This window comes from Macrobrachium rosenbergii, chromosome 2 (genome assembly GCF_040412425.1).
Source record: "Macrobrachium rosenbergii isolate ZJJX-2024 chromosome 2, ASM4041242v1, whole genome shotgun sequence".
Taxonomy (NCBI): Eukaryota; Metazoa; Arthropoda; class Malacostraca; order Decapoda; family Palaemonidae; genus Macrobrachium; species Macrobrachium rosenbergii.
Genome location: NC_089742.1, coordinates 73,753,176 through 73,771,636, shown reverse-complemented (window position 1 = coordinate 73,771,636; position 18,461 = coordinate 73,753,176). Strand labels below are relative to the sequence as shown.

Here is an 18,461-nt window from a genome sequence, read left to right as displayed (position 1 = left end):
GGTTATAATGCTGAGGAGTCGGAGCCTAGCATAAAATTCTGACGAGACTACTTGGTGAGCAACTTGGGTCTAATTCAAAAAGGCAGTAGAGATCCATTTTTCATTGACCTGGTAAAGGGTGATTTCATTGTAAACCTTAAGTGCTTGAACTGGGCGTAATGTCCTGTCTGCTAAATTGAATTTTCTTATAAGAATGGATTTCCTTTTTATAGGATCCATATTCTTGGCCAGGAATGATGGGCCAGGGGACAATAATAATTGATGGTTAGCTATTTGCATGATGCATCGTCCCCATCTAAGAGAGCCCAGTTCACTAATACTGTATGAGCTCCTGATGCTAATGCAATCGAGATCATCCTTTTATAGCCTGTGCGTTGTGGTTGTATTGGGTCCACTGAACTGAGGGGAATTGATGGTTAGCTATGCTTAGACTTCTATCAGCCCCTTGTCCAGGAACCAAGAAATTGGAATTCTTTCGGGAAAAACTTTTAAAAATGAACTCGTGTTTGTGTAGCCACCACCTGTTGTGCTGTTCCGGAGCCCGAGTCTCTGGTAGACTGTGTATCAGACCCAGAACAGCGGGCAATAATCAGTAAACTGAGTTATCGTTAAGAAATTCTCGAACTGAATTGAACTGAATACTGAATTTAGGCCAAGCACTGGGACCTAGGAGGTCATTAAGAGATGAAACGAAAATTGACAGTAAAGGCCTTGAAAGGCGTAACAAGAGTTAGAACCTCGCAGTTGCACTGTGAATCAATTGTTAGGATTGGGTGGAAAGTATGATGGAAGAAAGAGAATATGAAAGTAGGTAGAGTAAAAGGAACGAAAGGGGTTGCACCTATAATTTTTTTTTATAGGGGCGAAGGCACGCTGCAAAGAACCTTAAGTAATGCCTACAGTGCACCGGATGAGGTGCATTGACGGCGCTATCCCCCTACGGGGAAGGAAGAAATTCCCGACATATACGAACTTCAATTCTGAAATTCTCTCTCGTGTTATCATCTTCCTTGACTCTTAACCTCTGATCTTTTTAAGTTCGGTCAGATAAGTCCACTCTGTAGATAAGCTCCAATACGCTCACTTCTTCTTCTTCACCCGCAATCTGATAATGAAGAAAAAAATAAACAAAAATATTTTTGTCATGCGAGAGAGATATAGGGAAGAGAGAGAGATTGATGGTCTCTGCTCAGTTGGATACTTAATTTTACATCCATATTCCATCCTCAATAGAGTTTTCTGACAAATTCGGTCTAGATTAATCCAACTCCGTGCAGCAACATTACCCTTCATCCTGATCTTCATAGGTAATTTTTTTTTTTTGTATTATTTTATAGCTTGAGTTACCAATACACGATATGATATTGTAACCTACATTTTTAGAAGAGCTCTTTATTCTCGTTATTTTGAACCCTATAAACACTATTCGTAAATGATAAATAAAAAAATAATCAAATTACAACTTATAAGGTAAGACAATACGACACCCCCCTCCATAGCTAATACGGCAAAATTGTAACCAATAAACACCCCCAGGTTACGTTAGGTTGGTATTTTTAGGTTCTTGTAGTGGCCTATCATTTCCTACCCATTTTTGCATGAAAAACCCTAAATGGGTTTTCATGCAAAAATGGCTGGCTGGAGTCTTATTGGCAACTTATCAAATTTTACCACTTTTTTTAAGTTCAAATTTTTGTCAAGAAGACAAATGTTTGGAAGCAGAATCATGCCTTTTGTCACCTATGTCTCCGGAGACCGGGGCTAGGCCTATGGACCACTCTGGCACTTTCATTTTCCCATGTACTCCCCAGGCCCAGGTAGGCCTAATATTCGAGTAAATGGGGATTCAGGCCATACTGGTTGTTTCTGGATGTGTGCAAAAGACTGCAGGGACAGTAGGTTCTCTGTGGTTCCACAGTCGAAATTTGGGCATAACCCTGGATGTAGCCTAGGCGCACGAAGCTAGGCTAATATAACCAGTCTATTTAGTACGCTATCTTGGTAGGCTAATTGTATAATGAACATTTCTCATGTGAACAATGAATGTCCTTTCTGCTCACTGTATAATTTGCAGTAACATCATTGTTGGTCCAAAAACTCTTCCCTGCCCCTAAATATAAGTTGAAGGCCTGGGGGACACAGTGGAGCAGAGGGATTGGTGGGTGAGGAAACTAAACACCAGTGAAATGGCAACAGCACAAAATAGCATAATCATTTCTGAAAATATTTAGTTCTTGTGTGTAGTTAGGCTATCAACAACGAACTAAATGAAAACATCTGAAATTATGACAATGACAGTATCAGGAGTAGCCTAGAGTAGCCTGTCTGGGATACCCTAATCTAACCTAAGGCACCTGGGCCTCCTGGGGGGCTGGGGAACGTCCAACTTCACGTGACCCAGGTTATTAGGCTCTCAGTGGCAACTTGTCCCCCCCCCTAAACTAACTCAAGTTTTTTATATTGGTCATTTTTTGGTTGTGTATTTTATTGAAAAAGTGAGTGAAGGAGGCCAGCTCATCATCATTCATTCAACCTACCCAGTGGTCTTCACTAGTAACACTTTAGTTTGGTTTTTGGTTTAAGAGTATTTACAAATTGATCTTAGTATTAGCCTAGTCAGTTCTTCAGCCCTTTTGTGACTTACAGCTGAGTTTTTGTATTTAGTCAAGGTAATTTCATTTGAATGGGATTGCAGTTTATATAAAGTACCTGCAAACTAAATAATTTGATAAAACTTAGTTGTTCCTACACAAACACAACCTTTGGTCTGTACATAGGGATATTGCTTGCAAACGTGAGCCGGAATGGCTGTTGACTTTCAAACAAGGTAGTTAGTTGTCAGCAGTAGGGGGAAGCCCTGCCCACTCGTCGGTCTGCACTCCACTTTGCTTTTGACCACCGTCATGTCAAGACAATTGCTATGCGATCTGCCTGACTGCCATTTGACTTTTTTCTGTTGTTTGTTGTTGTGTATATGAGCAAGGATTTGTTTACCTTATATATTAATAAAAGGATTTTGACAAAAAGGAAAATCTATTTCGAAGAGGCCCGTGTCACCCGTGAAATAGTCCATTCAAAGTACTTATTTCTAGGTAATTCCATATGTTAGATACCAGAGAAAGCTACCGAAATGCTGGAGTTATTACTCTCAGAGCGGTAGCTCCACTAGATGGAGTCGTGTATGCAAAAAGGTGAACTACAAAACACGGAACCTTATCCCCAGAGATTCCTCAATGTCAAAAGTCCCAACGAGGTGCCGACATAAAGCCCATGCACTACTCATGGACTGTATACAAGGCAATACTAGTCGTGATTCCATGTTAGCAAACCCACCTCACTAGAATGGTTTATCAAGGGAGGGAGAGAATGAAAAACAGGGGAATACGGAATGGAGATGGCCCTCTCTCCAGAAATAGATTTTTCCTGTCAAAATCCTTTTCTGATCGGGTCCCAGGTCACCTGTGCGAAATAGTAACAGAGAAATAAACATCATTCTATGCTATTAAAGACTTAAATAGAAACGTGGAAAACTAGGAGAATTCTTACCCCGAACATAAGTAAGGTCCTCTAAGTTCATGTAATGAAAATAATGTAAGTGGTCAACGCCTAAGATCATATTAGAACAGCACCTGAATAGGCTTGGTATTAAGAAAATACTTCCTGCCTAATAGTGACCCACGACAGTGCCCCCTTTTTTTAAAGGAGAGGACATGACAAAATTGCGAGGTCCTGGTCTAAAAAAAGCCTGCAAGAAGAAAACTGACACAGAAACAGACCTGTAAAAGGGGAGTACTTTCCCTGCTGCGACCAACTAAATGAGGACCTTCAATTGTAGATAGAAAGCTAGGGTGAGGAATTCAATAACACTACTCCCCTGATGAGGGGAAACCAAACTGGATTGGTTCCACCAGACAAACCAAACTGATTGGTTCCGCTGTGACAGGGCAGACAGTACAGGAAAACTAGCAACACTAGAAGCTAAGCTGATTAAAAATTTTTGGGACTTCCTTAACAAGGAAAGATAAGAACAAGATGATTGTTGAAGCGTCAAGCTAACTCCGATACATTACTCAAAAGACCAGGAAACCGAATGTGGACGGAGTACTGAAAACTTAGACTAACACAGACCTTAGATGAAAGTTATGGCCTGTGAGTCTGGTTCCAACAAAACATTTGTTCGAGGTCAATGTGGCCGTGATCAGTACTGTAGCTTCGAAAACTATGTGAAGAGTGTTAGTTACTTAACTGCAGAACCATACTGCAGTAGAGTAGGATCCCTAACTGATTTCAGGAAAACAGAAATAACAGGACCAATATCAGCTTCCTTCCTAAACTGTAAGATTCACAAAGACCACAAAAGCCAGGACATCAGAGTTTGAGGGCTGACGCAGGCCTGAGTTTACACCAGACGGACAGCTGATAGTTTGTGGCCGAATTGGCTGCAACCGACCTACTTCCAGGCCCAGGAAAAGGTCACAAGACTACCTGAAATCGACGCCCCGCCTAAGGATCATTCCACACCAGGGGAGGCCCCTGATAGGAAAAAGCAGGACCTTGACCCCTACGAAGCGCTGGCAGACAGAAGCACTCCATGCCTGTTGTTGCGGAGAAGAATGAACCATAACCTGAACGGCTAATTCCGAGTCCAAAACCACTTGTTTACGCGCAGCGCACTATTGCTGTTTTGTTCAGAATCAGCCTAAAGGAAACCTCTCTGGGGAAGAAGTTTCCAAGAATGAAGACTGTCACCGCTCCAAAGCGTTAGATATGGAACTGCCGAACGGTGACCGACTAAGTACCATAAAATTTCATTGGGCCAAAAATATCCACCTCACCCGCCCAGAGAGGTGACGGTGTGGAATACCGAGGCCGAGGGGAAAAGCTGAGGAACTGACTTTCGCAAGTTACTTTGACAGTTGTGCGAGGCCGGAGGCCACTATTCAAGCAGGAGGAATCAAGGACACGCCCCTGACTCCACCATACCCCGGTCATAACCCAGCTTTGACTTCAGAAGGAGAACTCGGTCACTAAAGCAAACTGAGAAAACCTGCAGGACCTTTTCTTGGGCACGGAGAGGTATGCTTGAGGATGATGAAATGATAAGATGCTCCTTTGTTATCTCTTTTTGCCACTTCCACTGATTCATAATCACGAAGGTTACCCTCCCTGAATCAGGTGATTCCTTCCTGGTTATTTAGAAGTCCAAAGACTAGAAACCGATTATAATGACCGGCGCCAGGCAATCTTCGACGCTGGATGTCCAAATGAGCCAGGCACTAGATATGCAGCTAGCATAGCCTCCTAATACCGGAGCTGTTGAACTACGGTATTGTTCAAACTGGCAAAGACTCTGGAGCCACATTGAGGAGGGCATGAACCCGAAGGGGTACGCCTGCTCCCCGAGTCTGAATCCCAAGAAGGGATAGGACCTTTCTGCAACCAAGAAGCGAAAGGAAGCATCGGAAAGGTCTAGAGGTGGTTACGGCCCACGGGGCGCAGTAGATCCAACCCACAAGACTGTAAGCAACCGAGACTTGCCGCAAGAATAAGGAAAACAAACGACACGCCCGAAAATTTTTCCAGTGGGAAGGGAACTTCCTTGGCAGACGAAAAAGCCTGACAGGCCATTCGCAAGACCCCAGAACTCTGGCCGGAGGTTGACTGAATTCCGATTGGGAACAACAGTCCAGCTCCCCGGCCCTGATAATTATACTTCTGGGCTCAGAACCGAAGTTCAGTGGCTCCCGAAATGGTACAGCCTCCCCACCCATATGAGAAATACTACAGGGAGGAGGTTTTGATTACCCCCGTGAGCGGAACGCTTCCAAATTCTCGAGGAGAGGATGCATCCTCGTTCTATGATAAATCTCGAGGTCAGAGCCCTCTTTGGCCAAATAAGTCTAGTGAAAATTTTTCCTTAGGTTTTTGTATGAAGCAAAGAAAACTCATGGCACGTGGGGGAGGCAGGACACACGGGGCGTTGATAAGGGGCTGATGTGTTGGCTGAACCCGCACACATCGAGGTGGAGGCTGGAGTGAGCGACGGCTGTTCAGGGCAGAGACCTGAAGCGCCCGCACACCGCCTGAGCAGGGGGCTCTGAATCATACGAACTTCTTGCCGACTTGGGACAGGTCCCGCAAGATCAGACCGCTTGCTCAAGAGGGTAGACACCATGAGAACGGAGGTTCTTGGGTAATAATAGTAGCCCAAGACGGCCAGAACAACGCCTCACCTGGGGAAAAGATTAATCTTCTCCAGGTGAAACTGTTCATAAGATTCTTCAGCTCAAGGCGAACGGCAAGCCTGACTTACACCCTGTTTCAGCTTCCGAAAATTGACTGAAGCTTAGGAGCTGTACGCTGAATAAATTAGAAGCATAGCTCAAGTTGAAGATTCAATGTGAATGTATCTGTGATATCTGTCTCCTTGAAATGCTTCAGCGATACATTTTCAAAACAAGCCTATGGATAAGAGGGCTACATTCGAGCACAAGGGGTAAGAAACAGGGCCTCAACGAGAGCACGTAAGACCCTGCAGCTACGCGTGGAACTTGGAATCTCACTGCCACCAAGTAGAGTCCTCAGGAGACGATGTGTTCAGCCCCCAGCTGAGGGCTCACTTATGGATCCTGCCAGACAGATGCCATGCTCGTTCTGACAGTCTGGTAAAACCTCGGATAAGAGGATACCAGACCGAAGGGAAGAAAATGCCCTTCCACTAACCTCCGCAGGTGCCCACACCCCGACAGAGGGTGCCTTCATGCTGGGAAGACAAAGGGAAGGCACCAAGATTCCCAGACTGAGGGGAAAGAGGTGAGATGTCTCGAACGGAGCAGGACTTAACAGGTGATCCATTGACAATGAGTCTTGAGATTGACCTGGAGATTTAAGCTCCTGGAAAGGGAAGGCATGGACCATGACGTGAGGATAGTGCTTAGTTTAATAGGTTGACAATGACCTCATAACGAAGCCCTCTTTTTATAAGGAGACCCGTGAAAGAGTTTTCCAACAAAGGAAGGAGGGGTAACCGCTCTTGTTTTGCTTGGGTCCGTGTCCTTTTTCCAGAAGACGAGGCCAAATCAGTAGATGGCACCGATTAGAGAGATCCGAGACGCTCTTGAGGGGGCCTCGAGCGGGTCTGCCTGGTTTAAAAAAGCGGGTGGTCTTTTTTTTTTTTTTTTTTTTTTTTTTTTATACTTATTTCACCTAGGGACGGTAGACCAGAACCGTTTAAAAGGGATGAGAAGGTAACGGTATCCCCTAAAGGAAAAGTTTGCCTCTACCTAATTCGAAGCAGCGGAAAGGTTTGTCTCAATTATTCTCGCACTGCTTTATCGCTCCGACGATGTTCACAGGTCCGAGAATCGACAGAAGGTCGCAACGCTTTCAGAAAACTCTCCAAACAATTAACTTGAAGCGAAGAGTTACGAGATTGCGTCGCCTCCAGGAGGGGGAAAAATTAGGACCCCAGACAATCGAGGAACAACTATCAATAAGTTATATAAGACGGAGTTTGGCGAAGGAAAACCGATAGGTGTATATGAAACCTACCACTTACCGAGAATCTCGCTCGAAACGGAGTTTTTCATGGAGGAAATCGATAGGCGATATGAAACCTACCGACCATCGCAGAATCTCGCCCGGAGAGAGCCCAAACACCTAAAGATTAACTATTAATAAGCCACAAGAGGCGGAGAACCGGACAGGTTTTGGTATGAAACCTACCGACCAATGCTAACTCACCGAGACGGAGTTCAAAGAGCGACTATTAATAAGCCACATGAGGTGGGAGCTTGACGGAGGTAAAACTAACAGGTGTATATAAAACCACGGATTATCAGGTAGCTTGCTCAGAGAGCATAAAGGCATAACGCCACCTGCCGGGTGCCAAACGACAATAATAAGCCGAGGCGGGCGTTACGCGATAACCGACTGGTGTAATACAAACCTACGGATTCATCGTCAGCCTGCTCGGAGCATAGCGCATTTCTAACAACCTTCCGAGTCAAGAATAAGTCACATGAGGCGTAGTTTGGCGGAGACTTAAAACCGGACAGGTATATATAAAACCTGATTGAATTATCAAGAAGCTCGCTCGAGGAGAGCATAGCATACTTCATAAATCCCCCGTGCCAAACTATAAATCCAAAACAGACTGGCGACCGGAATGGGAGCTATAGACTGGTGGACCGCTGGTTTGTTGTGGTGATAGCGGAGCATTCCTGCACTTGACAAAACCAGCCGAAAACGTATGAGAAAAGGGCATGCTGGAACGGATGCCGGAGCAGAGTACCGTAGCAGCTATAGCCTAGTCAGACCAGGAAAACCCCCGGAGAAAACCGGAGAGAAAACCGGGCTAACAGGACAAAACTACAGACATAAAAACAGAGTCAACGGAACATTCGGCGATTATGTTCGGAACAAAATGTGGAAGGTTATGAACTGCTCGGAAGTGGGCGCGACTCGAGCCAGAGAGAAACTCCCGGAGGAGGATATCCTGAACGGCGATAGCGTGGGGGGAATAAACGCCGACCGCTAAACACCAAAACCGCCGTAGTGTGCAAAGGCGAGAGCGCCTAACAAGATAACTAAACACCGAACAGGTAGTAGCAAAAGGAGGGGGAACGCTAAAGTAAATAAAGCAGAAGACAGTTAGGTGGAGAACGCTAACTGGCTCTCGTATGAGATCCCAACAGAGGTGCGAACACGAGGAAGCACCTACGAAGGGAAATAGTCGACGCAAAAGGAAGGGGGAAGGATAGGCCAGGAGGTTGATAACCCAAAGCAGCGACCAGGGTGTGGACAGTGTTCCCGGGCGCCCCAGAGATGCCTCATAGATCCCCTCGCTATGTAAGCTGTGTTGCACGACAAGAGCGAGAGAAAAAGAGAGGAAGGGCAAAAACCTCTACGGCCAGGAGAGCAAAGAAAGATAAAAGCGAGTGTGGAATAGGGAGGGGGAGAGCACTTGGTCACCTCCCAGGTCCAGGTGGAGCGCCAACTCAGACACACCGAAGGACAATCATCAATGAGAGGGAGGGATTTAGGCTACGACATGTGATTAATATGACACTGCTCCCAGCCTGAAAGTTAACAAATCCTTTGAAACAAACCAAGGGGAGAGAGAGCAAAGGATAAAAGGGAGAGAAGGGGACTTCAAAACCACAAAATAACATATATATAGTCGGTAAAAAGAAATGTGAACAGGAGTGGGGGAGAGACTCCTGGTCACCATTGGTAAGCAACTCAAAAGAAGGATTGAACTAAGATAGGCTACGAGGTAAACCCTGCTATTCCAGCTAACTTATTAGGAACATTAGCCTAAGTGGAAAAGCCTAAACAGGGAGAGGGTGGATCGCAGGGGCAATATATCCAAGTCAAAACCAAACAAAGGGAAAGCACCAGACATAAACAATACATGTATTGCAGAACGAGATCACCGAGACATGAAACTCATACGCACAGATCGAGATCGCCCCTCTCTAACTTAATTTTTCCCTAAGGGAAAAAAGGCAGTTACAGCCAACCCCTAGGCTAACTCTAACTGAGGTGTGATGTAAAGGAAGGAAGCCTAGGAGAGGGGTAAAGGCTAACCAATAACTCAAAAATCATAATAAAAACAAAATTGTCTATAAGGTACATGTAGGAGGATAGGCAGGCCCAACAACATGGACGGAAGGGACATGGCCGACTTCCAGTTAAAAGAGTATCCCAAAATTAACAAAATTCAAAAGCATCCAAGCACAAGGTCAAAAAATTAAATAACAATGAAAATCATGTTCCTACACTTAGAGAAGAGTCTAAAACAAGACAAATAAAAGCCAAAATAGTTAGCTTAATAGGCCCGGTGGGGAACCACGAGCCTAAAACAACAAGACAGCACTTGACCAGGAAGGGAACACAAATTCACAAAATAAACAAAATCATGAAACAAAGTAAAACCATACCAGTACTAATGAAAATAAGATCCCAAAGGCTAAGAGAAGTGAGTGACAAAAATAAAGCATAATAAGGCCATGATACGTTTAATGGGCTCGGAGGGGGAAGCTCGTATCTAAACGCCAACAACATTTCTCGTAATGAAGCCACGATAAAAAGCTTAACGGGCCCGGAGGGGGCTCGTGAGCTCAAACGCCTAAACATCACCCCGTACGAAGCCATGATAAAGGCGAATGGGCCCGAGTGGGTAGCTCGTAGCCTAAACGCTAAACATCACTTCCGTAATAAAAATCACTCTCGTAATGAAGCCATGATACAAAGCTTAATGGGTTCGCAGGGTAGCTCAGAGCTCAAACGCTTAAACAGCACTTCTCGTAGTAAATGGGTACAGAACAAACAAAATTAATCAAACCCACTAAAGCTAGATCATTACTGGTAAACATCCTGAAATAAAAAACGATACAAATAAAACAAAATTGCCGATCCAAGACCAAGAGAGGTCAAGAGATGACGGAGAGGAGATCGAGACGGCGTTATAAATTCTTTAATTATTAAACTAAAGGAAATAAGAAGCCTCAATCGCCTAAAAACAATGGGTAAAACACTGGTACTCAAGTAATTGAAGAAGAACTCATGCAGGATGCCATAAAATCCAAATAGAGCACAAAATAAGGATCACAACGCAATTACGCAGAAACTTAAAAACGCGGCAAATGGAATGCGCTAGTGTTGCTCTTGTATACAGTCCATGAGTAGTGCATGGGCTTGTATCGGCATCTCGCTGGGACTTTTGACATTGGGAATCTCTATAGGATAAGGTTCCAGGTTTTTGTAGTTCACCCTTTTCCATACACGACTCATCTATGGAGCTCGCTTCTGGGGGTGGTAACTCCAGCATTTCATTTAGCTTTCTGGTATCTAGCAACGAATTACTTGTGAAATAAGTGCTGAATGGACTATTTCAATCGGTGACACGGGACTGATCCAGAAATGCAAACTCATTTACATCAGCCTAAGGAGAGGAGAGACTACATTATGAGGTGCTGCCCAAGAATTAAGAAACCCTGTAATCGGCTTCTCTTGTCAGTGGAAATTGATCCTCATACTCTGTGCACATTGTGCAGAAAGGATGTAGTGAGCATCGTGTCTGGCCTTCCAAACAGTGGGTGCAGTTTGACTGGAAAAAGAAGAGAGAAAAGAAAGTTTCCCTTGTCATCGGAGTGCAGTACAGTACTGTACTCCACCTGTGACACCGAGGATTCTCTCTGAATCCTTCCTGCCCCTGGCCAAGCTTCCTCCTGCTGTTGCTACTCCTAAGGGAGCAGTTTCCCCTTTGCTGTCTCCTACTGCTTTGTCAGTAGAGAGTCGGCAGGGGGGAGCCAGTTGACTGGTGCAACTCCTCTGTGGCGGTCTCCATTCGCTTTGAGGGGGAGTTATCCCCCTCAAGGTGAAGGGAGAGTGCATCCCTTAACCCGAATTTTGTTTCAGGTGTTGTGGAGCCCAAAGGGCTTAGGGGATTACAGGCAGTCCTCGGTTAACAGCAGGGGTTCTGTTCCTGGTCAATCGCTGCGAACCGAAAATCGCTGATAACTGAAAATTGCCGATAATTATGGTAATAAATGGGGTTTACGACATAAGTGCCAATAAATATTATTAGCTTATCGGTGCCGTTAACCGCTTACTGACGCTGATAAACAGCTTACCAATGCCAAAAATGTAGTTAATGACATCATTAGTCAAGTGCTGTAAAACTGGATCGCCATTAACCAATGCCGTCGATAAGTGAGGACTGCCTGTGTGGCCTTCCCTAGGCCTCCTGGGGAGCCGAGTGTGGGGCCATTGATATCGCATTTGAGGGCCTCCAAGGCCTCTGTAACTGCTGCTACCATGACCGTGACTACGTTTATGGTCATGATGTCTACTGGTTTGAGAGCCACCACTACGGCGGTGGTTCCTTCAGTCATGCCTCCAGTAGAGTGCCCTCAAGTGATTCCCTCGACATCGTCTACACTTGGTGATGTCCTTCTCTACACCCTGTTGTCCAAGGCCTGCCACGATCGCAAGAAGTCGAAGATGAGGAATTGGAAGACATCGTCGTCTTCGTCTAAGTCTTCGTCATGTGCTTCCACCTCCTCCCCTTATTCTTCAGAAGCTAGCAAGCAGAGGAAGAAGAAGGCTGCCTCTCCCAGCCATAAGAAGTCCCTTAGGGCTTCTGATGGTCGGCCTTCTTCCATGGAAAAGGCTATGGCCTCTCTTGTTTGCGGTACTACCAATACTGCAACTCCCGATCTGTCCAGTGGCATGGGTGCAACCGCTGCCTGGGGTTCCACGTACCCCTGGTGCACTGGTACCAGTCATGGGAATGCATCTTCCCGGGCTGGTAAGGGTCCCTGGTCTACAGACCTGGGCTCGGCCCAGCGAGAGAGAGAGTTCAGTGTGTTCACATGCTAACTCACCCCAGCCTCGAAGTTTTCTGGTGACCCCAAAAGGAACCCAAAGCCTTGACGGGGTCTTAGACCAGGTGAACTCTCTTGTGTCTGGGCAAGACAGTTTGCTGAGGTCTAGCTGCTCATGCAGGACACTTCCTCATCCTATCACTTGCTGAAGGAGATACTAAATGACCTTGGAGAAGCCCTTGCCAACTGAACAGGTTGACCCAGACCTGGTTTGCCTGTCCCTGGGTCTGTCACTTGACTGCCTCCGTGCAGTGGGAGTTTCCCTTTTGCAACAGGAGGCAGCGGCACTGGGATCGACTGCCATGGCAGCATTCCAGATGACCTTGAAAGATCTTTGGTCCCTTGCAGTGACCAAGATTGCTTCTTCCTCTTCGGGTTCTCATAATGCTGAGGAGGAAGCCAAATTCAGGAGGCTGATGCTTTCTGGAGATAGAGCCATCTCCTACCTAGCCCACCAGACAACTAACCTGCGGGCAAACCTGGTGCCCAAGAGGAGAGACACTGTTTTGACTCAGGTCACCAGGTTTGTCAGTTCCAAGCCAGCATTGGCATTTAGGAACAGACCTGTACTGGGAAGTAGATGCCATGATGGATAAGCTACAGTCTGAGAATAATGACCTGCTTGTTTACCAGGCAGTGGTCAAGACCTCCGGGTCTTCGCGTGTCACTGCACCCCAACCTTCGCCAGGCTGGCCCTTCCTCTTTGGGCCCTAGGAAGTCCCAGGTTTCCAGGGGCCCCTGCAGGAATACCCAGTCTTCTTCTGTTTCTGCTAGGAAGGGTGCACAACAGCGCCCCTTTCAGTCCCCTGTTCAGCCTGGGAAATGGGGCAAGGGTAAGAAGAAGGGAGGAGGATGCTAAGGGGGTGTTCCTCCCCCGCTTGCTGCCATTGGTGGGGGGGGATTGCTTATCGAGCCTTTGGGCAACATGGCAGCGATACAGAGTGGAACCCTGGGTAATGGATGTCCTACAGGTAGGATATCTAGTACCCTTTTAGTTCCCACTACCCCTCACCAACAACTTGGTCCGCTTCCAGACATACATTCTTGGCTCGCTGAAGGATCTCGCCCTGTGGGAAGAAGTGAAGGCGATGCTGAAGAGAAGTGCTGTAGAAATTGTGACAGACTGGTCTCTGGGGTTTTACAGCTGCTTTTTTCTCATAGAGAAGATGACGGGTGGTTGGAAACCGGTCATAGATCTTTCTCCTGTGAACTGATTTGTTCGCCAGACTTGGTTCAAGATGAAAACAGTACGTTCAGTACTTGATGCCATCAGGGAGTTAGACTTCTTGATTTCAGTGGACCTGAAGGATGCATATTTTCAAATACTGTAGGCAGTCTCCGGGTTATGGCAGAGGTTCCATTCCAGTGATGTGCCATAAGTAGGAAATCACTGTAACTCGGAACATCGTAAGAAAAATTTATAAAAATGAGAGAGAGAAACCGGTTTTTAAGCTTTGCCCTGGTAATAAACTGGTTTTCTCCTCTCCTTATAGGAAGGACCTCCTCATAGTGAACCTTCCTGGTGGCTCCAGCTCCCTAAACCAGTTTTCTCACCCTGTTATAGCACCGGCGAGTCATGGCGCCGTAATCCTAGTTACAGCGCCATAACTTCGGAACATCGACCACAAACCAGAACTGATTTTTCGTTGAAAACATTTGAAAAAGCACCGTAAGTTCAGAACTCTGTAAGTCGGAGCTGCTGTAACCAGGGAACTGACTGTACCCATCTACCAGTCTTCTCGCAAGTACCTCTACTTTATCCTTGGGGGGACGGTGTTCCAGTTCAGGGCACTTTGTTTCGGGTTCTCAACCGCTCCCCAGGTGTTCACCCGAGTGTTCACCCTTGTATCAGCTTGGGCCCATCCATCCATGTGGAATACTGTGGTTCTCCTAAACATTAATCATGTGAGGTTGCAACAAGCCAAACTCGGGCAGAGTTTCTTGTCAGCCCTGCTGTCACAAGAAATGAAATGCAAATTTATGAGAATTTGCATTTTTCATAAACCTCCCTTTAACCAACCCTGCATTTGGCCCTGTTGTTGATGGAAAACTAACAGCTAGTTGAGTTGGTCTTACTGCCCTGCCATTAGTTAACTACTTTGTTACTAAACTTCTTGACCAGACTAGCTTTTACCAAAGATATTCGATATAAAAGACTTCTGGTTTGTACATCAATGGAAAAGGCAAATTATCCTAAATCTGCGATATCTTGGCTACCCATAATCTTCACAACCTTTGACCTTTCTGACAAGTTAGCAGTCTTTTGCATGATACCTTATTAGACATCGTAATCATCATAACTCCAGGATTTTTAGACAATTGACTCAAGTGCTTCATAGATTCCAAACACTATCATATCAATTTCTGATGAGTAGCAAAATTCCTTTTGCATAAATAGCTACCCAGGCAGTAAAATTGTGGGTTTGGTTTAAAAAAAAAAAAATTTAAATAGGACTGGTTTTTTCAGTATAAACTCATCACTACTATTAACTATATCCAACGTTTGACCCCACATTTCTTGTGGTAAGGTCAGATGACTAGTGGAATGTAACTCTTTCTGCCAGTAAGGCCATTTAGGAGACATGGTGTACAGACACCCAGAAAAGAACCTTCATCTAAAGCATCTGGAAGTGAGTCGAGACACACCTAGGCTACTGGAAAGTGATGGATATGTGCCAACAAAATTATTTTTCTTTTTCAAAAAATATGTTTTGCATATGAAATAAAAAGCACTGTAAATCCCTACATAAAAAAAAGCTGATGTACATAATATATCAAGTCATTTCATTTAATTATTTTCATCTTATAACTTATTGTCAGTGGGTTCTGACCCTATGTAAAGGACTATTTTAGGTCTTTCTTTGCATTGCAAGGGCTCTCTCAATGTGTCAGTTTTAAATTGCTTACAACTTGAAATACTAAAGTAATGGTTTTAGGAAGACAGTGACTTTCAGTTTATGAAACATGTTTCCAAAATTTAGTTTTGAAAAAAAGTGTACCATAGGTGAACTTTTTCCATGATCATGTTTGTTTCTCTTATAAGTATCTGGTGTTTTTTTTTTTTAGGTTTTTTATAAGGATGTCGGGAAAGTTTTGGAGAGAGGCTGCTAGCCTCATCATGATTGGTCATAATGGAGTAACCAATAAGGTTAGTACTTTTTATATTTGTTTGTAGGTAATTGTTTCTACTGTCCAGTTTTATAGGTAACAGATTATAGTTATAATAAAAGCCTTGCTGTGATTATTTGTAAAAGTAAACATCCTTTCCAGAAAGGCTTTCATTCCTTTTAGATTCCTGACACCTTGACTTGGGTAAGTGTCAAGGAGGACAGCAGCCTTGACTGCATCACCTGATATCCTCCTTATATTTATTCTGCAGTAATCTATACTTTCTGATACCATTGGATCGAAAAATTGTTATAATCTGCTGGTTGAAGCTCCATAAAAATGTCATTTTTGGCTCCCTGGATTTAAAGAAGTTAGGTGGTTGGCATCCTTCTGGATAAAATGATGTGTGTTTTCTATAAGGTAGTATGATGGCCACCAGTTTGGACATGAGGGGCTAGAGCTACTGTATTGTTGTAGCTTTGTTCATGCATTGTTGATATTATTGTGGGAATTGATTTAGCCCCTAATATAATGCAAAGGAATCATGAACAACGACAAAGACTATATCATGTGTAGTGTCATGTTCACTGTCTAGGTGGAAAAAAATATGGTACTGTGCAATGAAATATGGGTACCTGTAATAGAAATGATGGTGTTTTAAAACCAACCCCTGTACATATATTTAACCTCATTAGCCATTGATGCTGTAGGAACCAAAGATTGGCAGATTGGGCTATTGAAAGTGAAAACATTTAAGAAGTAGAAGACTTATCATATTAAAGTCAATTGCATACCTCATAAGGGTTAGAATCACACAGTTTTTATGAAGTTTTCATGAAAATTACTGAACAAATTTGATTACAAAAATTGTATTGCTATTGTAAAAGTAAAATACTGTACATAATAAAAAAAAAAAAGAGGTATCCCATGTTTGCATCTAATGAAAATTGGGAATTTCAGCTTGCTGTTAATTATCATAGATAAAGTCAGATACTCTGCATTACTTAAAGATTTGTACTTTCATGTTTTCAAGTATTGCATGTTTTGTCTGACAGATGTATGGACATGCTATTAGAGTACAGTACATCTTTTTGGTGGAGAACAAGTGAGTCAGAGGTATGTGTCAACTGAGTGGGATTAAATAGTTTAACTAGAATACTGAGTCACAACGTGATTCATGGAATTTTCTCTTGAATGAGATGAAGATCTGGACAAGGTAAAGATAGGGAGTTGGACAGCAACTCGGAAGTCTAAGTTTGAAAGAGAACAAATGAAATACTGTAGATGAAAAGTAGAAGCTAGTTTTGAGGAAGCGTATTAAAAAGAGATTAGCTATTTCAATCCACAAATTTTAATGTGTGCTGTTATATCAATATTTTAGTGTACTCTGTTTACCAAACATCACTTTGTTGAGGGGTCTGCCTTTTGCAACACTGTTCAAAGTACTAATGGTTTTTTTGCAGTCTTTTTAGCCCCTAGCTACACTGCTGTATGCTGTTTACTTTTTCTGTTTCCTTTGGTGTCTAGTTGTTGAACTTGAGATTACCTTGCACCAAATTTTACACTTCATTTATGAAGAAAACTCCTTAAGACAAGAATTAAGAGTCATGAAGTATGATACATAAACCCCAGACAGCATACAGTAAATGCTCAGAGAAAGAGGACTTCAGTTGAAAAATTTCACTGGGGTCTTTGTTCTACAATCTCCCCAGCTTATGATGAGTTAAGTTCTAACCAATAAACATACTAAACTGGGAAGTTACTTTTGCTGTCATAGAATCAGTTTATTAAACAACTGCATACTGGTACTAGTATACAGCATGTACGGTATTTTCTTGTTTGTAGGCAGAAGGTTCACATGTAACAGGTCACCTCTGAATGATACCAATATATCAGTAGCCTCTACTAATCTGGAAGTGTACAAGAAAGTCGACCATGGTTTGGGTTGTGTTCATACTGCTCATAAGTCAACTGCACTCCTGGTTCAGCGATTGGTACCACCAGGTCTGATTGTTTGTGTCCATGGCCCTGAGAGTGCTCACCAGGACAGAATGTTGTGTCAGTCACTTATCAGGGAGAGAGTCCAACTCATGCTTTCAGGAATCTTTTATGACTTGAGGGTCCTTTTCCCTTGGAACCCTGTTTAGGGAGAGTTGCAAACTCACTTTCAAGAGATTATTGGACTCATTTGTGATTATGGGGGAAGGCAACCACAGCAACTTTGTTGAACCAGTCTTGTTGACAGAGCATATTCTAGGGTGCATTCTAAAAGAGAGGCCATCATTCCAACGACTGTGGTAGCTGCTTACTTTTTGTGTCTTGGTTCAGGTTTACATGTTCCTCGTTGTCCAGCAAATCAACCAAGCTTTTCCCCTTCCTTTGACATGCCAGAGGAAGTTCTATTTGCGAGAGGATGCAGAGACTGCTCCTCTGCAGGTTGACTCCTTAGTCTCCAGACTGACTAACTACCTTTCAGGCATCATCATAGCTTGGCTTGACCTTTGGTTGAACACACTAGCTGACTGTCATTACTGGAGTCTCATCTGCAGTTTTGAAGTTGTTGGTGTTGGAATAAAGGCATTTGTTGTAAGATGTGACTGTAAGTCTATGCTTTTCTCCTGAATAGTTTTTGCTGATAATAGTTTCACTCTGCAGAATACATCAGTCTTAAGTTCTTATTTACTCTTTCTGAAGAGTAAGTTGAGGTAGAGGTGGAGAATAGGCATTCCTATAGCCAGGACACTTTTATCATCTGTGCATTCTCCTTCAAATCCTCTAGGTTGTTGAAGGGAATTGCAGCTAAGCCTTCAGGGATGGCCATGCTTTTTGTGTTTTGTACTGACTCAGGCCTCCTTGTAACTGACAGGGAGCTTAGTTTTTCTTTCTTGGAAAAGTGTAGGGAGTCTTCCAAGCTGTTTCAGCCCCTTCCCTCCAGCTTCAGGTCCAAGGGAAGGCAAGGGG

The 18,461-nt window shown here is 44.0% G+C and overlaps 1 protein-coding gene across 1 annotated transcript in view; it reads left to right on the top strand.

Moving 5' to 3' along the window:
- Window positions 1–1,060: 1,060 nt before the first annotated feature.
- Window positions 1,061–18,461, top strand: part of LOC136843278 (acyl-coenzyme A diphosphatase NUDT19-like) — a 131,244-nt gene continuing 113,843 nt past the window's right edge. Inside the window, 2 exon segments of the mRNA XM_067111458.1 lie at window positions 1,061–1,307; window positions 15,459–15,540. Coding sequence (XP_066967559.1) covers window positions 15,472–15,540 — 69 coding nt within the window. The 5' untranslated portion in view covers window positions 1,061–1,307; window positions 15,459–15,471.